Source organism: Juglans microcarpa x Juglans regia, chromosome 1S (assembly GCF_004785595.1).
Source record: "Juglans microcarpa x Juglans regia isolate MS1-56 chromosome 1S, Jm3101_v1.0, whole genome shotgun sequence".
In the NCBI taxonomy this organism is placed as follows: Eukaryota; Viridiplantae; Streptophyta; class Magnoliopsida; order Fagales; family Juglandaceae; genus Juglans; species Juglans microcarpa x Juglans regia.
Window position 1 is genome coordinate 16205328 of NC_054595.1, and position 22832 is coordinate 16228159.

At 38.4% G+C, this 22832-nt stretch overlaps 1 protein-coding gene across 1 annotated transcript; it reads left to right on the forward strand.

The window, feature by feature from the left end:
* The first annotated feature begins 1724 nt into the window (after positions 1 to 1724).
* LOC121246100 lies at positions 1725 to 22292 on the forward strand. Its single transcript, XM_041144106.1, has 9 exons — positions 1725 to 1910; positions 3443 to 4368; positions 14612 to 15287; positions 15369 to 15452; positions 16668 to 16916; positions 21259 to 21356; positions 21550 to 21649; positions 21776 to 21874; positions 21967 to 22292. The coding sequence occupies exons 1-9, from the start codon at positions 1803 to 1805 to the stop codon at positions 22027 to 22029; spliced, it is 2403 nt and encodes an 800-aa protein (XP_041000040.1). The 5' UTR covers positions 1725 to 1802; the 3' UTR covers positions 22030 to 22292.
* The last annotated feature ends 540 nt before the right edge of the window (positions 22293 to 22832 follow it).

Sequence of the window (22832 nt, forward strand, 5' to 3'; positions counted from 1 at the left end):
AAGAGGCAACTCAGCAATCAATCTCAAATAAATCCAAGGCATCTGAGAGTACTCCACTCACGCAATATGCAACATTTTCCCCTGAATTTTATTACCTGAGTACTCAAATAAATCCAAGGCATCTGAGAGTACTCCACTCACGCAATTTGCAACATTTTCCTCTGAATTTTATTACCTGAATACTCAAATAAATCCAAGGCATCTGAGAGTACTCTCAAATAAACCAAAAACAAGAATTCAGAATTAATATAAAATGCTCAATAAACCAACCAACCTACCAACAACAATTTTTTTTTCACATCTTTTTCCCCTAAATTTTATTACCTGAGAACTCAGAGGCTTAGGTTTCAGTTGCTTGATTTTTACCATTTTTTATTGATAGAGAATGTAAAAACCTAAATTCAAAACCTAAATTCAGAACCACAAAATCAAAATATATGCACAACAGAAAATTAATCAACTACATTAATCTGTTATAGAGAGAGAGAGAGAGAGAGAGAGAGAGAGAGCTGATGGCCGCAGCTGTGTTCGTGGGGAAGAGGCGCAACGAAGGCACGAGGAGAATATTAGGGCTCGGACCAAAAATGGGGGTTAAACCAGAGAAGAGATTAGGCACGAAAAATGGGAGCTTTCGACGGCTTGAAGAGAGAAGAGAACCAACGGCCTGGAGAAGAGAAGCATATTGCGGTGCATCGGGGCTCAAACCAGAGAAGAGAGAAGGGCGCGTCGGGGCTCCAACCAGAGAAGAAGAAGGTGCCTGTAGCTCAAAATTCAATCCCGTCTTCCTTCCTTCAGCCCAAACGGTTCGTTTGCTCTAAACCGCACCGTTTCACTAATAACGAAGAAGCATGCCTGTAGCTCAAAATTCAATCCCACCCAATTCCTTTAGCCCAAACGAATCATTTCATTAAACTTATCTAAACCAACCGTACCGTTTCACTTGCCACGTTGGATAGGTGCGCAATCGCCTGCGTAGATCGCCTGCAGCCAGAGTTTTCCTTTTGTTATAGAATTGTTACACCAACCAAGGAAACCTCTAAAATGTGGCTTATAAGCCACGTCACTACCAATAAAAATGCACCACATGGACTATTAAAAAAAAAAATCCATATATGCACATGGATAGTGATACCCTAACATTTTTTTTTACTACTACTTTGCTACTCAATTATTTTTTTCCATTTTGCTCTTTGAATTTAGATTAAAAATATTAGAACATAAAATTCTTGCATAATTTTAAAAAAATAAATTCAATCAACTAACGTAATCATATAATTTAATTAAAAATAAATTTAATTTTAAAAACTGATTCAAAGAATAAAAGAATGCCAATTTTTATAAAATAGTAAAAGGAAAAAAAATTGAATAATAAAATAGTAGTAAATAAAGTGTAAAGATATCATTATGCTATGCACATATACATTCATATACTTAGAACTCAAAAAGATACTTAGACTTCGTTTTGCTACGCAATTCAGATAAAAATAGATGATATATTTTGTTAAAAATTGAATAAAATATTGTTAAAATATTATTTTTTAATATTATTTTTATTTTATAATTTGAAAAAATTAAATTATTTATTATATTTTATGTATAAATTTAAAAAAATTATAATGATGAGATGACGTACCGGGCCTTTTGAAGTTTTTGGGTCGAAGAGGATAAAAGAGGGTTGGTGGTTGGCTTGGGCTAACTCGACCCGGCCTGTTCTTTAGGTACCCGACCCTTCGCCTCGCCTGGAAACGAAACAACGGGCCTAAGGCTCTAAGCCTCTAACACGGTGGGGGAAGGAGAATGAGATGAGACATGATGAGTCTATGGCATCGTCATCTTCCTTGGATTCCTCGAATTTAAATTCAACTTCAGGTCTTCTCTCTCTCTTGGATTTGAACCTGCAACAAGATCAGGTATTTACTCTCTCTCTCTCTCTCTCTCTCTGGGTTGTAAATCGCATTTTATTTTTGAGGTCGGTTTACTTCCTTCTGATTCTCTTATATGTTAAATTTTCTTTTATTTTTTTTTTGTTTTAAAGTTTTTCATTGAATCGGTCATGTTGTTTTGTTACGATATTATTAATTAAAAAAAAAAAAAATTATTCTTCTTGAATCGGTCATATTGTTTTGATACTATTTAGTTAATTGATTAATTAATATTGTTTGATATTTTATATTTGTGGGGTAGATATACTTGCATTTAGACATTGTAATTTTAATTTTTAACCACATGCCCTATTTGAATATTAATTACTAGTTTTATACAATTTGTTTATGAAACATTTCATATGGTTAATATCATTTTCTGGGTATTTTTTTTTATGGGGGGGTTGCATTAAAAAAAATAATTTTTTTCATAGTATTATCTCTTGTTCCGACGGTGATGTCGAGGCTTTAAATGAATTTGTGTTTGTGAAAGCTTATTCCAGATGTTCTTTATGTAAATTTTTTTGATAGGTAAAATGATTTCTGTGTATAATCATAAGGTGAAAATGTCGGAGGGCAATGAAGCTTGCCTAATTTGCTAATGGCTTTCATAGCTTAGAACTGTGCATGGTTTGAACAAATCTGACAAGGAATCCCTTGTTTGAATAGGGCTTGAGGTTATGAATCCAAGATGAACTCATGATACATCAGATGTGGAAAGTCCAATCAACTAGCTCTTTTAGTGTTTTAAAACGTGATCCATGCCGTGTTGATGCTAATTTTTCTTAACAAGATAGTATTATCCTTTTAATTAAATAAAAAAAATGATCGTGCTTTTAAATTTATTGGAGTGTTTGGTGTAAGGCTTCTCAAATAATTATGCTGCAACTGTTGCACTGCTTTCTTTTAAGTATCATGATCAAAGGAGATCGTCATATTGTATTTTTTGCAAGATTATTACTTTCTGTGCAGAAAGGTTACCTATCCTTTCCTTCTTTCTCTATACACATCAACTGTTAGTTTTTTTCTCCATTGAAATATATCCCTATAGTCGATTAATATCTTGGATACTTATATTTTAGATGTCCTGTACTTTCGAAGTTATTTAGTTTCCTTTCATCTGAGCCATTTTCTTTCTACATAGTTGATGTCAGTATGCTGTCATGCCTATATGCATATGTATTGGCTTCTTTTATTTGTAGCTCGCAATTCAACATGTTGGTTCTATGGGATACGGTAGCCAATTATACCTTAATCACGATTTATATCATGTTGACTTTGTAATACTGCATGCACTATTATCTGATTTTTTTGGGTAGTCTGTAGTTCTTTTGATGCTTTCATTCTATGCAGTGCTCTTATCCACTTAAGAAATCTATCTTATGTGTAAAAGTTTCTTACATATAAAAAAATGGGTAAAAGTTTCTTGTTAGTTGTAGTGGCTACGGAATTTATTGATTTGACTTGGTTGTCTGGATTTCTTTTTTTTTTTTTTTTTTTTTCCTTTTAAATTGATGCAGAACATGGAGGAAATGGACATTGATCAGGTAGTCGATGTCCCTGACACGCCTGATAGGTTAGCTGCCCATTGTGGTTTTGGTAAAAATTGTATGGAGCTAGAAAGAAATGTATCATCGGCTGTTGATTTGAGGACTCCTGATTTTGTGGATGAAAAATGCATGAATGGACTGAGAGGCAGAAATAGGCTGTTCAATGATAAAGGCCAAAATGGAAAATTGGTTATTCGTTCCCGGAAAAGTATCAGAAATGATGAATCTAAGGGATCCAACAACTCTATTGTTCATTCCCCATCAGAGAACCCATATGCTCCTCGGAATGCTTGCATACTTAGGAGACCAGCAAAAGACGAAAGCTATAATCATAAGACCAGACACTCTATTGGAGCTGAAAATATGGATAAAGAGAAAGACGCACGCTTTATGCTTCCTTCTAAATCATCTAGCTGCCAAGAAGACACTTTGAGTTTCATTTCAGGTTCTTCTAAGGCATCTAGCAATGCCTATAAAGGTAAGGAAAAATTAGAGGATGATACATTTAAAGTTCCTGGTTTGGCTTTGGCTCTCGGAAAAGGAGCTAATATGTCCATTGATTCTCAACATGAAACTGTAAAACAAATGCCAGTGCCTGTTAGTTCCCTTACCCTTCCAAGATTCAGTGGGCAAAAAAGGTTGGTTCGAAATGGTTGTATCTCTCCACTTAATATAGCAACAAGGGCAAAACAATTAGCTGAACGGCAAAGTACCAGTTCCACTGTTGAACAGAGTCATTTGGGGGCAATGGTTTCCAAAAGTCCGCCTTGTCTGACAAATATAAGGGACATTGTTTCGGAAGACAATAGTGGCAATAGAGTGAAAGGAAAAGGTGTTAGTATTCATCCTTCTGCATCAAAGGAGCAAGGTGCCAATATTGTTTGCACAACTGGCAGGTAATTTGTTTGTTTGCAGCACTTGTTCCTGTGCAGATGTTCCAAAATGATAGTTATATTCTTGCTATTTAGGACCAAACTTTTCAGTTTTGCATTCATAAATAACTAGCAATTTTGTTATGTAGATGATGAATTCCAAGGAATTCAATAGTATCCTGAATATTGACGGTACTTATGTTGATATTTTTTTCTTACCTTTCTGATCCTTCCCGCAGCAGAATCGGTCGTTTTTCTCATGAAGCCTTTGTTTTTTTTTTTTCCCTTAGGTTTGTTTGTTTTTATTGAAGTCCATTGTAGTGATTTTACAGATCTGATACTAATGCTTGTTGCATCTTGCCTGCTTCTTGGTTATTTTTCTGCTGAGAACCTGCCCTGAAGTTGACAATGTTAACAGCAGTTATTGTATATTTTTTGCCATCGTTTTTTTTTTTTTTTTGTATCAGCCATGCTCCCGTGTGCTAATTCTTGTTTTAGCTTAAAGATGGGCAACAAGTTAAAAACTGACACGGAACATGATATACCAGTGGCTCTATCATTTTATTGAGTGTAAATCTGCTTTTGCAACAACCTTGTATTGCTTGAGCAGTCTGAAGAATCTCATCTGTCCTAAGTGATGTCTAGTCCACCTTGAACCCTAATTGCTGTGTGTGTGTGCGCGCGCTAAAGAACGAAGGCCTTAAGAAAGTGAAATTGATATAAAGGACTTGTACAAGGAAAAGCCCCCATCTCCACCCCTCACCCAACAATAAAAGATTATTATAAGTGAAATCTCCACAACAATTATGAATAAAAAGAGAGATGAAGGAAAATCAGATAAACAAATAGAAGATCTACTTGAGGAATTCAATGCCAAATTTTTCTTTCAAGGAATTATATGCCCAAATACTACCTCATAACTAAGCTCGGGTGAGTTGAGGCTGTTCAAGCTTGGCTCAAATATCTCAAAAACCCGGCTCAAGCTTGGTTCATATAGAAGTTGGGCTCTAAAATTCAGCTTGAGCTTGGTTTGATTTGGTGTGGCAACAGTGCTCTCCAAGATTTGTTTCCTATACTTTTCCTGATAGCAAGTGCCAAAGATGTCACAGTGGCGGAAGTTATGAGAATCTCAGAAGGGGGTATTAACTGGAATATCAACTTTAACCAGGTGGCACATAATTGGGAGATGGAGAGTTTTGCAAATTTTTATAGTCTCTTGTATTCGTGTCATCCAAGTATCCAACATGAAGATGGCCTGTGGTGGATTCCTGTAGGGAGAGGGGTATTCACTGTTAGGTCCTTTTATAAGGTCCTCACACAAGTGCCGGAGATACAGTTTCCCTGGAGAAGGATCTGGCAACACAAGGCTTCTCCTAAAGCTTCTTTCTTTGTGTGGACAACGTCACTAGGCAAGATTCTTACTATAGATAATCTGAGAAAGAGGAGGATAATCATTGCAGACTAGTGTTGTATGTATAAAAAAGGGGGTGATTCGGTGAACCATTTACTTATACATTGTGATGTAGCCAGGACTCTCTGGAATGAGGTGTTTAAAAGGATGGAACTAGCATGGGTTATGCCGGAATCCGTAGTGGATATGTTGGCGTGTTGGACCTCTATTCGAGGTGTGTATCAGATCAAAGTGATTTGGAAGATAATTCCTATCTGTATTATGTGGTGCTTGTGGCAGGAGAGAAATGAGAGGACGTTTGAAGACATAGAGATCTATGGAGGAGCTAAAAGTTTTCTTTTTCAGAACGCTTTGTACTCAGGCCATTGCTATGGACTTTAATGGCATGGACCTTCATGATTTCTTAGTTTCTAATGTGCCTACATAGATAGGACATACTTTGTAATTGGCAGTTGTTGCCCATCCTCGGATTAATAATACTTATTTTACTTATAAAAAAAGAAAAGAAAATCCAGCTCAAGCTCGAATCGAGCTGTTGAGTGCTTAATTGAGCTTGACTTGGCTTGACTAGAGTTTTTTTTTTTTGAAATTTCTTATATTCTTTTTTTGATAAGTAAGAAGAATAATTTTATTAATCCACATAATTAGGTAAAATCCAAGTACATAGGAAGTATACAAGAGATGAACCTAATTACAAGCTAAGTGTTGTGAAAAACAGCATAGAAGTCATTAAAACTAGTCCCATTCAATACAATAGCCGAAGCCCAAAGTAACAATGTATGAAAGAAAAAGTCCCTGAACCCTCCCAATGAACGCTCCCTATTATCAAAACAGTGGCTATTCCTCTCATTCAAAATTCACCACATTAAGTATAGAGGCACCATCTTCCAAACAACTAGCACTGTTCATCCGGGCCGAATTTTTTCCCAGCCAGGTCTGGAACCTGGAAAACCGGATTCCGATTCCGGCCCGGATCAAAACGGATCCGAAACCTGGATTGCAAAACCCGGCCCAACACAGTCCGGGTACGAGTTAGGAACCCGGTACCCGGGTCTTTTAAAAAAAAAATCCGTTTACCACTTCGAAGCTCGCTTCTCGCTCTCTCTCCCTCTAGTCTCTCGCTCTCTCTCTTGTTGCGCTGCGGCAGAAGCAGAAACCCTAGCTGCCACCATCGTGACCCCGTCGCCGCCATCGTGACCCCGTCGCCGTTAACCTTTGCCTCTAGGTTGTTATTCCGGTAAACCCCCCCTCCCCCAACTCACTTCTCTCTCTCTCTCTCTCTCTCTCTAGTCTCTCGCTCTCTCTCGTTGCGCTGCGGCAGAAGCAGAAACCCTAGGTCCCTAGCCGCTGCCATCGTGACCCCGTCGCCGAATTTGTTTGCCGTTGAGATGGGTCGTGTGGTGGTGGATGGATGCTTTGACCATCTGTTTACTGGTGGCCGTGTGGTTTGTGGAATGTTTGGAAACTTGTTTTTTTTTTTTAATCTGTATTGGGTATCGACTTGTTTATGGATTCGTTGATTCTTTATTTTAATGAATCTGTTTGGTTGTTGGGAAAGTTGAAGGAAAAAAGCCCAAATTTGTTTACTTCGTCCTTTTCACTCTCTGTATGTACTCATTCATGCTCTGTTTGAGTCCAAGAGAAATTTTCATAAACACCACAGTTTGAGTCCAATGTATCTGGAATTCTTGATGGTCAAGTCGATGGCTTTTTGAGCTTAAAATGCCTTCTTTCATCTTTGACAATTGCCCTGTATACCTCTCCAACATGACAATAGATCTACCACCCTCCTTGGCATTACCCATGCGATACCAAGCCTAGTAAAGATTTCATCCCATAAAGCCTTAGTCACTTCAAAGTGAAGAAGAAGATGATCCATCGATTCACTATCTCTTTTACACATAAAACACTAATCTATTATAAAAAGACCATGCTTTCTCAGCTTGTCGATTGTCAATATTTTCCCATGGGAGGCTAGCCAGCCAAAGAAAGCAATTTTGAGAGGAACATTACTCTTCCATATGCTCTTCCATGGGAAGTCGATGGAAGAATAGGTCGACATAGCTTTATAAAAGGATTTGACTGAGAATTTCTTGTTCCCCGAAGGAGTCCGAACCAACTTGTCCTCCTCTCCAACCTGTAAATTCAGCGCATATATGCATTGTAGAGTTCAGTAATATCCCCCACCTCCCAATCCTCTTCCCCATGACTTCACTCAACCGATTAGCTAGGACTTTAGAAATGATCTTGTATACCCCACTTACCAAACTTATGGGACGGAAGTCTTTTACTTCCACTGACCTTGCTCGTTTTGGAGTAAGGGCAATGAATGAAGTGTTACGACTTTTCTCAAATTTCATTAGTGAGTGAAATTTGAGAAAAACCTTCACGATGTCCTCCCTAACAATATCTCAGCAAGCCTGAAAGAAAGCCATTGAGAAGCCATGTAACGCCCCCAATGGAAGGCCCAAACCACATGTGATATACCATATGATAAGGATAAGAGTAGGTGGTGTATGAGATCCCACATTGCTTAAGAAGGAGAAGTTCTTGCTCTTTATAAGGTTCCAATGGGGCTCCAATTGCATCATTGACTAGTCCTTTTGAAGTATAGGTCATGTGGTTTGGACCTTCTATTGGGGTGTTATAAGCCATCTGGACCCGGTGCTTTGTCTTTATCCATCCCTCTTAACGCATTAAGCACCTCATCTTCTTCAAACGATCTCTCCAACCAAGTTGCACTTGACTGATCAATTGAATAAAAAACTAGCCCGTCAACCTTAGGCCTCCAAGGGTATTGTTCCGTGAGAAACTTTTTGTAAAAGTGAACAATGTGATCTTTAATGTCAGCGCTGTCCGTAAGAACCCTACCTTCCAAATGAAGAACCTCAATGGTATTATTCCTTCGATGGGATTTAGCTACTTAGTGGAAGAACTTTGTGCTTTTGTCCCCTTCCTTCAACCAAAGAGCTCGAGATTTTTGTCTCAAAGAGACCTCCATAAGGGTGATTTTTCCCAGTTCAGTCACAACAACCATTTTCCTTGCTTTGTCTTCAATTTAGAGAGCCCCATCAACCTCTTTTTCTTTAAAACACTGCAGCTCCTGAAAAAGTATATTCTGCTGGTCATTAATGTTCCTGAAGACTTCCATGTTCCAATTTTTCAAATAATTTTTCAGGGTTTTAATTTTCTCAGCTAAAACAAAGCTAGGAGTGCCTGAACATTGGTATGAGGACCACCACGATCTAACCTTGTCTATGAACCCATCTACTTTCAGCCACATGTTTTCATATTTAAAGTATGTCCGCCCCTCATGAAGGACCCCAAAATCCAATAAGAGGTGGAAATGGTCAGAACATAGCCTAAGAAGGCGTTTTTGGCATAGGTTAGGAAAGTGCGCCTCCCAATAAGGAGAGACAATAAATCTGTCCAACCTAGACCAAGCCCTCCCATTAGACCAAGTAAAGTCTCCCCCAGCCAGAGGTAGATCAACCAAATCCAGCTAAAAAATTAGAGTTGAGAAGTTAGCCATGGCAGAGCCAAGACTAGAGTCCCCCCGACCTTTAACTCGGAAACTGGGTGATGTTAAAGTCCCCTCCAATACACCACGAGTCATCCCACCAACTACACAAGCCAGCAATCTCATCCCAAGATTGGTACGGGGCATGAAGCTGGTAGTCTGTATTATCTTGTTGTTAAACAGTCACCCATTCGAGCCCTTACATCCTCCTCCTCATCTGCTTATGAATGACATTGTCGCTTTGGTCACCCATCTCTTTCCCTTTTGAAGCGTCAGGTTAGGAATCTAGGAAATGTGTCTCCCTTTCCTTGTGAAGCATGTCAAATTAGTAAACATCATCATGTGTCCTTTGTACCTCGAGTTGATAAACGAGCCTCGAGTCCTTTTGAATTGGTTCACTCTAATATTGGACCAATCAACATTGAATCAAAGAAATTTCAGTATTTTGTCACATTTATTGATGACTACTCTCGTGTGACATTGGTGTTTCTGATGAAGGCAAGATCTAAACTTCTTTCTATATTCAAAGTGTTTTGGAAAGAAACTAAAACTCAATTTGACAAAAGAGTTCAAGTTTTGTGTTCTGATAATGCTAGAGAATATCAATCTAGTGCCTTTGCTACTTAAGTAATAAAGGAATTGTTCATCAAACTTCATGTTCTTATACACCCCAACAGAATGGGGTGGTTGAACGCAAAAATATCATTTGTTAGATGTAACCCGAGCATTTTTACTGCACATGCATGTTCCTAAATGATTTTGGAGTGATTTGTTCTTATTGCTTGTCACCTTATTAACCGTGTGCCTTCATCAGTTCCTGATGGTTTCTCTTATTTTTTCATCTTGTTTCTTTCATCTCCACCATTTACCCTTTCTCCAAAAATTTTTGGGTGTGTTTGCTATGTTTATAACCTTGGCCTAGATTTTGATAAGCTTGATCTACGTTCTACCAATTGTTTTTTTGTTGGTTATTCTCGGACTCAAAAAGGATATCGTTGTTATAGTCCTGTTCTTAGATGCTACTTCACGAGTGCTGATGTTACCTTCTTTGAGTCCATACCCTATTTCTCGGACACAGCTTCGAGTGTTGAGTGTGATCCACTACCATTACCTACTCTTACACTTTCTCCTTCACACTCACCCAACCTTATCCAAACCTCCTCAATGCCTCCCCCAATTCCTTTGCAGGTTTACTCGCGTCGCTTGTAGCCACTAGCTTCCATGCCTCCACCAACCGTGTCTCCATCTTCAGATCTTGAGTTACCTAGTACTTCAGACTCTCCATCTATTACTCTCTGCAAAGGTACTCGATCTTATGTTAATCAACATTCGATTAGTCAATTTATCTCATATCATGCCTTATCTCCTTCATTCTTATGTTTTACTTCTCAACTTTCAAAACTTTCTGTTCCTAAGACAGTTCAAGATGCTTTATCTGATCCAGGATGGAGGACAACTATGAAAAATGAAATGGATGCCCTTCACCATAATGGGACATGGGATCTTGTTCCACTACCACCTGGTAAGCAACTTGTTGGTTTGTAAATGGATATATACAATCAAATTTCATCCTCATAGTTCGGTCGAACGTCTGAAAACTCGCTTGGTTGCTAAGGGTTACACTCAAACATATGGCATTGATTACGAGGAGACTTTCTCCCTGGTTGCCAAAATATCACCTGTTCGAGTGTTGATCTCTCTTGCTACTAGTTTAGACTGACCCTTATTGGATGTTAAGAATGTATTTCTGCATGGCGACTTCCATGAAGAAGTTTATATGGAGCAACCGCCTGGATTTGTTGTTCAGGGAGAGTATCAAGGTATTGTATGCAAGTTAAAAAAGACATTATATGGTTTGAAACAATCTCCTCGAGCATGGTTTGGGAAGTTTTTTAATGTTGTATTGACATTTGGTCTTCATAGATGCCAAACAGACCATTCAGTATTTTCCTACATAGTGATGCAGGTCACAATTTGTTGGTTGTATATGTGGAAGGCATTGTAATTGCTGGGAGTGACTCTACTGGAATTGCTAGGCTGAAACAATGTTTACATGATCAATTTCGGACAAAAGACTTGGGCAAGCTTAGATATTTTTCTTGGAATTGAAGTCAATAGATCTAAAGAGGGTATCAACCTATCTCAAAGGAAATATGCACTTGACCTTCTGGAAGAAACCGATGTGTTTGGTGCACGACCTATTGACACCGCTATAGACCTAAATTGTAAATTCATGAAAGAGGAAAGGGAGTTGTATGGAGATCCAAGTAGGTATCAAAGACTTGTTGAGAAATTGAATTATCTCACTATCACTAGACCAGACATCTCTTATGCAGTGAGTGTATTGAGTCAATTTTAACAAACGTATAGGGTCTCACACTAGGATGCTGTAATTCATATTCTTCGTTATCTTAAGTGAGCCCCTGGCCTTGGATTACTGTATCGACCAAATGGACATCTTAGAGTTGAAGTTTTTTTAGATGCCGATTGGGCAGGATCCCGTTTAGATAGAAGATCTACTACTGGATATTGTACCTTTGTGGGATGTAACTTGGTTACATGGAAGAGTAAGAAACAAGCAGTATTAGCTCGGTCTAGTGCAGAAGCTGAATACAGGGCAATGGCTCACACTGCTAGTGAGCTGACATGGTTGCAACACTTCCTTCAAAAGATTGGGTTTCTAGCTCTTATCCCTCTCTAGTTATTTTGTGATAATCAAGCCGCAATGCATATTGCCTCTAATCCTGTGTTCCATGAGAGGACCAAACATATAGAGATTGATTGTTGCTTCATTCGAGATAAGATACTAAGTGGTGGCATTTCTACACCTTTTGTGAAGTCTGCCGATCAACTCGCAGATATGTTTACTAAGTCTTTGTGTTGGAGTCGATTAAAACTTATTTGTTTCAAGCTGGGTTTATATGATATATATGCCCCAGCTTGAGGGGGAGTGTTAGAGGACATGGTTGTAATAAGTGTAATTTGTGAGGGTATAATTGCCAATTGTATGTAGTATATATATGTTATTGTACATCAATGAATAAGAGTAGTGAAGTATTTTCCCTCCATAAGCTTTTACACCCATGAATTACCTTGGTCTTCCTTTGGGGGCAACTACAAGGTCTATATCGATTTGGGATACAGTGGTGGAGAAGATTGAACTTAGATTGACATGTTGGAAGAAATCATATCTCTCGAAAGGTGGTAGGATCACTCTTATCAAAAGCACTCTTTCTAATCTCCCAATGTATTTTTTATCTGTATTCCCAATTCTAGCAAGTGTGGCGAACCATATTGAGAAGCTGTATCGTGTTTTTCTTTGGAGTGGGATAGGAGAAGAATTCAATCTAGTCAAGTGGGATAAGGTATGTTCTCCAGTCTTTTCAGATGGGTTGGGTATTAGAAACTTGAGGATTTTCAATCAAGCCTTGCTTGGAAAATGGTTGTGGAGATATAATATGGAACCGGAAGCCCTATGGAAGTCAGTGATTGATTGCAAATATGGAAGCATGTTGGGGGGGAGGGGTGCACTAGGGAGGTCCATGGGGTTTATGGAGTGGGAATTTGGAAACACATTCGAAGAGGGTGGGGGATCTTTAATGGGCCTACTAGACTGGTGTTGGGTGATGGATCTAGAATAAAATTCTGGATTGACCAATGGTGTGGAGATCAAGCCCTAAAGGATTTATTCCCATCAGTTTTTAGGATTGCAGGTGAGAAAGATGCCTCGGTGGCTAATTGCATGGAGTCATTTGGGGAACTAGTCCAATGGAACTTGAATTTCACTAGAGTCGCCCAAGATTGGGAAGTCGGCAGCTTTGAGAAGTTCTTTGCTCTTTTATACACCATGAGGCAGAGAACCCAAGGAGCAAATAAGATGTGGTGGAGACCCACAGGTAAAGGTAAATTCTCGGTCTGTTCTTTCTATAAGTCGCTTACACAACCACAAAATACGCAATTCCCTTGGAGAAAGATATGGAGAAACAAGTGCCTCCCAAAGTGGCATTTTTTGTATGGACAACACCATTAGGTAAGATCTTGACGATTGATAATTTACGGAGATGTAAGGTGATCATAGTAGATTAGTGTTGTATATGTAGGAAAAATGGTGAAAATGTGGATCATATACTGTTGCATTGTGAGGTGGCTGGAATGTTATGGAATGAAGTGAGCTTGGGTTATGCCTGCCACAGTGACAGTTGAAAATGTAGATCATTTACTGTTGCATTGTGGGTGGCTGGAATGTTATGGAATGAAGTGTTAATAGTATGGAGTTAGCTTGGGTTATGCCTGCCACAGTGATAGAGCTCATGGCCAGCTGGATAAATCTACGAGGTTTCCCACAAATCTCAGCGGTGTGGAAAATGGTCCCGATTTGTATCATGTGGTGCCTATGGAAGGAGCGAAATGACCGGACATTTGAAGACAAAGGCCTCGATTTTCATGATTTTTTTGTTTCTATTACTTCTCTCTAACTAGGTGTGACCTTTTGTATACCATCTTGTGTACTTGGGCTATGCCTATTCATATCAATATAATCGTTTACTTATTAAAAAAAAATCTATATCTTTTTGTAGAATTCACTTGAGGACTTGACTTTATGCCTGCTTCTTTTTATTCTGATACTGTCATTCATTCTCCAATTGTCCTTTTCAACTAGTTTCTTATTGATCAGTTTCACTTAAATTAAATTTTAAATACCAATTATCATATCTGTTTATCTGTCTTTATTTCATCATCATTTTGGAGGTTTGTTCTTAACTACAAAATAAATTCATTGCTCTCTTTTGTTCTCTCTCTGAGAATTGTGGCTAGTTTTCTCTCATAAACATGCGGATGCTCGCTTTTTTCTGATCCTTTAGCTTGTAAATCCAAGTATCATATGCTTCCTACCTTTAGACTTCATGAATATACAGTCAGCATAATTGCAACTCCTGTCTTAGTTTTTGAACTTTCTGATATATTTCAAAGAATGATTTGAAGGATGTGGATTCTCAGAAAGTTAGGGATTAGTGGTATATACTTGTATCGAACAATTTAGCTTGTATTTTTTGGACATATCTTTCATTCTTATTGTGCCAATAGTTGGACAATCGTTGAGTTTCGATTTCTTTTGACTAACATTTGTGAAAGATCTGGTATAGACCAAGTCTTTAACTCTGGCAGAAGTTTTAGACAGCACCTGAGGGAGCTACATTTGAAAATATGATACTGTTACAAGTTTCAACACTGTGTTGTAATTGCTGTTGCCGGCAATTGTTGGATCAACTTAGGTGTCTCATCTCTTTAAAGTAATATTATTCTAAGGCCTTATAGTTGTTGTGTTTTTGGGGCAGCCCTGTAATTAATAATGAAGAGGCAGATGGAAGTAGTTATGTCAGTGGAGATCCATTTGGATGCTCTGAAGAACTACGTGGCTGGAGAAGCACACGGAATCGATCAAAGAAAACTGGTCATCCCTTGTCTGAGAGAGCTGGGTGTCTATCTGGTGTTGAAAGTTTTGTCACTCAACAACATGAAAACAGAGTGGAGAGAAGAGATGTTGGGAGTGGAATAAACCATAGGGCTCAATTTGATTTTGTAAAAGATCATGATGCAGCTGAAACAGCTTCTAAGATTGTCTCTGAGGCTGACCGCATTGCTGGACCACATCGTGCAGCAAATACACTTATTAGAAGGCAAAAGAAACATAAATTGACTTCAAGGAATGCTGGTGAATGCTCTACATCGGTTTCTAATGACTCAGATATTGTGTTTCTTGGTTCATCTTGGGAATCATTTAATTCGAGATCAATCAGAGACCGTAATCGTCAACCTCAGGGCAGTTTGCATCAAGTAATTGAAGTTGATGAATTATCACCTGAAATGACTCAACCCATCTCCCGTGGTTTGGAGTGTATGGATAACGATGACTCAGATGCTAGGGCAAGACAATTAGAAGCAGATGAATTATTGGCCCGGGAACTCCAAGAACAACTATATCAGGAGGTGCCTGTTGTTGGAGGCGGTGAGGTAGGTTTCTTTGTATGGATTTTTTTTTTTTTTTTTTTGGCAAGTAGTGATCCTTGTAAGTGTTTCATGATGTTTTTGTAGATTGATGAAAACTTAGCATGGGTCCTGCAGCAGGAAGATGTTTTCGACGGCTCTTCTGGTGGAAGTCACAATGAATCACATCTTGTGAGTGAGCCTCCTTTTTGCTGATGTTAATAAGTATGGAATGCAGCATCAAATTCATGTTATTGACAATATGGCATTGCAGACATAATTACTAATAGTTTGTATTGGAAAGTATAAGCCAGTTGTCATTAAGCATTGGTTGTAAAATTATGCCACGTTCATACCTTGGCCATTTAATATATAGAGACCTCTATATAGTATGAGTAGTATTTAACAAATGATCATGATAATCTTTGTAATGTTAAAAGTCTTTAATCCTGACGGCAGCAATTGAGGTGAGCTAGGCTAAATTTGAATATTTGAGATTGATCTGTTTAGTTTATATCAAGTGCCAAGCTCGAGCTAATCCTTAAGCGTGATGCATGCCCAAAGGACTACAGAAGGTTAGAAAGGACAAGAACTTCTCCCTTCCAGGCAATAAGAAATCTTCTTTTTTCTTTTTTTTTTTTGTTTTTTTTATTGGTAAACAAATTTTTATTGATTGAAAGAGTAGGCAAGAGCCCAAGTATATGGGTATATGATTTTCTGTACTCATCCCGGGTATACGACTTTCTAGGAGTATTCCCAGCCTGTTTTAGATTTGTATAGGACTTTTATGTTTATGTATGTTTGTTTCATCATAGGAAGAAAGGTCATAAGATAAAACTTAGAAACCTAAGAAATAGCAAATTTAAAGGACAAATTTTATGAGTTGGGAGTGTTTGTCATTTGTAATGACCAAGGATGGCATCGGCCACATTTGTGGTATGACCCTAAAAGGACTCGTTAAGTCAAAGCTTCCCTATAATCATTAATAAAGACCAGTTTTACATAGTAAGTAGCCAATGTGAGACTTAGCACTCACGACTAGCTTTCTAACTTATACACTCTATATGACATTCCTTTCCCCAATGTGGAACTGGGTTGTTACAAGCCTACATGGTCTGACTGTGCTGAATGCTCGCTCTATTTTGCTAATGCCTACTGCTAGCTTTCACTCAGAAAGCACGATAGTATCATTATGGTGGCTGATATTTTTTTAAATTTTCACTAAGTTGATGCTACGAATTAGAATGTTAAATCATAAAGGAAGTTTTTTACTGGCAAGTTGGACATCAATTTTCCCTGCATATGTAGTAGTATTTGTTTTCTGTTAGTTACTTGGTGTAACTTATTCTTTGTTGGACTATTCGACTAGATTTCACTAACAGCTCATTTGGATTGCATATTTGTCAGAGAGGCTCATTGGCATCACATGCACATAGACAACCTGTGTCTCGGTTTTCTCAAAACCCTTTAACTAGGAGAGGAACCCAGGCTCGAGCTCCTACATCTCGACGAATAGCACAGTCAATGGGAGCCCAGGTGAGAGTTCCTACCTCTAGCAGAATAGCACGGTTGAGGAATCGCTTTTCCAGACATTCTCCTGCATTGTCATCAAATGGAAGGAATCTACGGTTTCCTTTGGACATGGATTTAGACATGGTATCTCTCTCTCTCCTCTCTCTCTCTCTCTCTCTCTCTCTCTCTCTACCCGTTATTTTTCTTTCCCTTCCTTTTTCTTAACTGTGTCATTTGATGATGGGATATAAATTGAGACACCTTGATAGTTTTGATGGCTAGATGTATTAGACATATCTGATGGTTGTCAAGTGATATTCTAATGCTACCTCAGGTATGTCTTGTTATAGGTATTAGGAAGATCAGATGTGTTTCTGGTTTCATTTTTTTTGGATAGGTAAAATCTATTTTTTGAAAGGAAAAATAGGCATAGCCTAAGTGCACAGGAGGTATATACAATGAGAACACCTAATTACAAATTAAGACCTAGAAATGATACTAGAAAGTCATAGAAACTAGTCTATTTACTTCCTGTGTGCTTGGACTATGCCTATTTACTTGTCTTAATAAAATTTTCTTACCAATAAAAAAAGTCAGAGAAACTAGCCCCGTTGAGGACAATGACCGAAGCCCATAAATACAAGGTGTTAAAGAAAAATCTCTTGAGCTCATCCAAAGGCACCGCATTAGACATAAAGGAATCATTTTCCACACAGTGGAAATTTGGGGTTCACCTTGAAGAACCACCCGCCAACAGGCCAGAAGATCCACCACCCTACTGGGCATTACCCATGCCAATCCGGTCCTGTTAAAAATGTCATCCCACAATATCCTGGCCACCTCACAGTGTAATAATAAATGATCCACTGTTTCACCATTTTTCTTACATATATAAAACCAATCAATAACAATAAGCCTATGTTTCCTCAGATTATCAATGGTAAGGATTTTCTCAAGGGAAGCAGTCCAGCCAAGGAAAGCTACCTTGGGAGGCACCTAACATCTTCAAATGCACCTAATATCTTCAAATGCACTTACAAGGAAAAGGGTTGTGGCTATGAGCCGTCAGAACCTTTTAGAAAGACTGAACTGTGAATCTCCTGTTTCTGTTTTGAAACCTAATCATCCTATCCGCCTCCACATTCATATTCAAAGCATGCAACAAGTTGAAAATTTCAGAGAAGGCACCTAACTCCCAATCTTTAGCTGATCTAAAAAAATAAACATTCCTCTAAGTGAGCCACTAGAGCTATCTTTCATCTTTGCCACCAAAGCCTCCTTATCTCGAGCAATCCGATAGAGAGTAGGGATTGCGGTCTTGAGGGCCCCATCTCTACACCAAGTATCATGCCAAAAGTACACTCTTGAACCCTCACCAACCTCAAATCTGCATTGTCTAGAAAAGCCCCACCATCCACTTCTAATATTTTTCCACAGCCGTACCTCGTACGCACCCCCAACTTCATTAGAACATCATCCCCCTCTATCACTCACATACTTAGTGTCAATAACCACCCTCCATAAACCCTCCCCTCTCGATGATATCACCACAACCACTTATGAAGGAGGGCGCTGTTAAACATCCTCAACTTGTGGACTCCCAACCCACCACTAGAAATTGGAGTGCATACCTTATCCCAACCCCCTCTTAATATGATTGGCCACACCTGCGGGTAAGGGAAAAACAAAGATAGGATATATGTTGGGAGGTTAGAGGGTGTGCTTTTGATTAAAGTAATTCTGCCCCTTAGACAAGTAAAATTTTTTCCAACTAGCCAGTCTTCTTTCTATCTTCTCAATCACTCCATCCCAAATCACCTTTGCCTTAAAAGCAGCCACCAAAGGAAGGGCAAGATACTTCACTGGTAAGGAAGCAACCTTGCAGTCCAGAATGTTTTCCAGGCTACTAATATTTCTCACTACGTCCATCGGAGCCATTTTTGAGTTCATAAGGTTCACGTTCCCTCCAAAGACTACTTCAAAGAAAAGCAAGAGGGCCCTCAAAGATTGGATATGACCAAGATTTGCATTGCAAAAGAGCAAGATGTTATCTGCAAATAGAAAATGAGAAACACTGACAACACCAAAATTAGCGCTTCCCACCGAAAAACTTGAAATAAAACCGCCAACAACTGCAACATCTAGCATGTGCCTAAGTGCGCCCATAATGATAACAAAAATGAAGAGGGATAATGGGTCCCCATCTCTCAATCTCCTCGAATGGTTGAGGAAACCTGTTGGAAAGCCATTTACCAAAATAGAGAAAGAGACTATGGATACACAATGCTTAATCCAAGTACTCCATTTCTCCCCAAAATCAGATCTCCCAAGTAAGCAATACAAAAATTCTCAATTAACATGATCATAGGCCTCCTTCATGTCTAATTTGCATAATAAACCCGGTGCTCCATCTTTGATTTTACTCTCCAAGCATTCATTAGCAATGAGAATCGAATCTAAAATTTTGTCTTCCTTTGACAAAACCATCCTGAGGCTTCAAGATAATTTTCTCCATAGTTGTGATCATTTGATTAGCTGATACTTTGGTTATAATTTTATACACCCGATTCACTAGACTAATGAGGCGATAATCCTTCACATCCAAAGCCCTGACCTACGTAGGGATAAGAGCAATAAAAGTCTTGTCAAGGCTTTTCTCAGACTTACCATAATAATGAAACTCATGAAAAATCTTCATGGTATCCTCGCCAACAATGTCCCTACAAGCCTGAAAAAATGCTATAGAGAAACCATCCGGGCCCAGAGCTTGCCCTTAGTCATCCCTCTAATCACTTGTTGAACCTCTTCCATCTCAAATAGTCTTTCCAACCAATTGGCACTCAAAGGGTCAATCAATTGACTTGAAGGCTAATAAGCCATCAAGTCTAGGCCTCCAATTATATTGCTCAATAAGGAGTTCTTCATAGAAGTGGGTGATGTGATCCTTGATCTCGACATGATCCGTTAGAACCTGACTGTCCACGTGAAGCATTTTCTTAGTTCAGAAGCAATAAGAGTTTTCAGTGAAATCTCCTTATCCATGAGAGCGCCAATCTCCTCCCTGCCCTCCAAACGCTGCAACTCCTCAAAGAGAACCTCGACATTCCCAAAGACCTCCACATTCCACTTCTTCAGGTCCTTCAAAGCTTTGAGCTTACGAGCCAGGATAAAACAAGGGTGCCCACAAACTGGTAAAACGACCACTAGTGTCTCACCTTATCCTCGTGCTGTTATCACAATTCAACTCTCATATACCATGGTCATAAATTTTATGGAAAAAAGAAGTATTTGGAGATTACTATATTGTTAATGCATAGTGCTGTACAAGAAAAATGTAAAAGGAAGCTGTATGTGTTTTGTTAGAAAAAGAAAGTGTGAAAGGAGAACCCATATGTGGCCATTTGTGCAAGTTGAAAGTAAAAGTGTGTTTAATCCCATCAAGGGTTAGACAATAATCCTTAATTAATCTGGCAAGTATAATGCTTATAGGCATAAAAGCTTGTGCATTATGGCTTTCACTTGACCTATATGTCAAAGCAGTGTGTGTTAAAAAAATGCCTAAATGGAAAGCAGTGTTGAGGACACATTTTTCATGTGAATTAAATTTTAGGTATCGTTTGGATTCGAAGATGAGTTGAGATGAGTTATGAATAGTAGTGAGATGAGTTGTGAATAGTAGTGAGATTTGTGAGTTAAAGTTGATGAATAATAATGAATAGTAGTGAGATTTGTGAGTTGAGATGAGTTGAAATGAGTTGAGATGACTTGCGAATACAAACCGGGCCTTAATGTTCTTATTGAGGATGCATAACTACTCAAGTTTTGGATGATGGGTTGGTTTTTGTCATATATACTTTTTCATTATTATGATTTTTTGAAACAATTTGTATATAGATGATTATATTAGAAGTTTGAGACATTCCAACTTAAGATACAGTCTTATCTATTCAAGGAAAAAAAAGTTAAAAGGCGTAATTACATAAAAATCCTGAAGCAATTGTCAAGTTTTGATTGTAGGAACTTTGGTAGTCATTTAATATGGATCCCCATGGAACGTCCGCTGAATGAAATTACAGACCCATGTGAATCGCACTTTGGATTTTTGGCAAAAAACATTCAATACGAACCACATTTGCCATCTGGTATTTGGATAATTAAAAAGGCCACTATCATAGTATCATGTGGATGGTTCTTTGACACTCTTTAAGGTTTCGTATGCAGCTCATGTTAGTCTTAACTACTTCCAGTTATGACTCATGTAGGGTCTAGATTATTCAATAATTTTGAGGCCATAGAGTGTGATATGGATTTTGTTTGAAGTCTTAATTTTTAGCCAAAGTCAAATTGGATTCTTATTTGTAATCATTGCCTCAAAGAAAAGGAAGACTACTCACTTGTATTAAGCGTGACAATGGATTGTTGATTATGCGATGAAAGTTTGCGGGGTGTTTTATAATGGACACTAATTTTTTGCTTTCGTACACAGAGACTTGATATATTGGAAGCATTAGAGACTGCAGTTGGGCACCTTAGTGATGGGAGTACGGCTAATAGCATCCTTCAAGTGCAGCGTGATTTCAATGAGTAAGATCTTATTCTCTGTTAATCAATCTGCACTTTCTGTCAACTCTTTGATTAATCTTCAATGAATCTTGTAGTAATTTATTTATTATTTTAGTCCTGTTTCTTATTGGCCATGGTATATTTTCTATTTTCTGGTGGATATATCAACTTAAATTTCAAATATATGTTGAGCCTCTTTTTTGTTTTCTTGCAGAAATGATTATGAAATGTTGTTGGCCCTTGATGACAATAATCACCAACACGGCGGTGCATCTGTCAGTCAGATTAATTGTCTGCCACAGTCTACTGTACGGGTAAGTGGGTGTGCGTAAATAATTGGACTGGTCACTTCTTTTTTTTTAGTGGTTGTACGCCGGTTTGTTAGAGTTCTGGAGATTTATTTGCTATAACATGCGGTTCTGTTTTATGTTTAACATCAGACCGACGCTAGTGAAGAAGCTTGTGCAATCTGTCTTGAAGTCCCAACTACTGGAGAAACCATTCGCCACCTCCCCTGCTTACACAAATTTCACAAAGATGTAAGAATTTTCTGTTTTCGAAGAACAAAACTTTCTTATTGAATAACCTATCGAGCATCTGACTCTTTCTATTTGTTTTCCTCTGTTGTCAGTGCATTGATCCGTGGCTGAGCAGAAAAACTTCATGCCCAGTTTGCAAGTCTTCCATTACTTAATTTGCATTGAGATTCCAGTGCTCAAGTAATCATGTTGTAGTGAATTACTAATTTACTTCACATCTGCAAGCATTCTTATTTTGGGGCTAAAGCTATAATTTGTTCAATCATATTATTCTGCCCATTAGATGATTTTGTAATGGGAAAGTGTGCACAGTGGCAGACTGCATATCATATTCCTGTTTCATTTGATTTTAGAATCCCTACATTTTAAAGCACGAATTTTAAGAGAAGCTTAAATTGATGGGTCCGTTGAATATTTATTCTCGATGTAGCCAACAAGGATCTTATTTATTTCATTTAAAATGGAGAGGAGCTTATTCCGAAGGGATTGGATTGTTTCCTCTATCCTTCTGAATTGAACTATGGCCTCATTTTCCACATAAGTTGTATATTTGGAGTTTTAAGAACTATACCCTTCTCAATTTAAAGTTGTTATGAGGTCAATGCAACTAGGATGGCATCCTGAAGACTAGGCTTAATTTCAGATTGATATGAGTAAGGAAAAGTCTTAAGGCAGGCAGTCATGCGCACCGATGTGCACGGAAGTGCTGACATGGATGAATTTAATGAGACGGTGTGTTTCATTTTAGTCGTCTGGGGCGGGAAAGAAATTTGGATCGAATTGGAATCTGAAGAGAAAAAACGCAACGCACCGTTTCGCCCATCTCACCTTCTCCTTCATCCCACCTTCTCCGCCATTCTCGCATCCCACCTTCTCCGTGCTGTCTTGCCCATCACAGAAACCTAAAGGCTCATCCATTCTCACCGAAACAATAAGGCTCTCTCTTTTCTCTCTTTCC

Excerpts from the sequence above, each read along its gene's own strand:
- LOC121246100 (XM_041144106.1), top strand. The coding sequence starts at position 1,803 with ATGAGACATGATGAGTCTATGGCATCGTCATCTTCCTTGGATTCCTCG. Across the intron at positions 16,917-21,258 it reads TGGACATGGATTTAGACATG|AGACTTGATATATTGGAAGC; the intron begins GTATCTCTCTCT and ends TTTCGTACACAG. Across the intron at positions 21,650-21,775 it reads TGCCACAGTCTACTGTACGG|ACCGACGCTAGTGAAGAAGC; the intron begins GTAAGTGGGTGT and ends GTTTAACATCAG.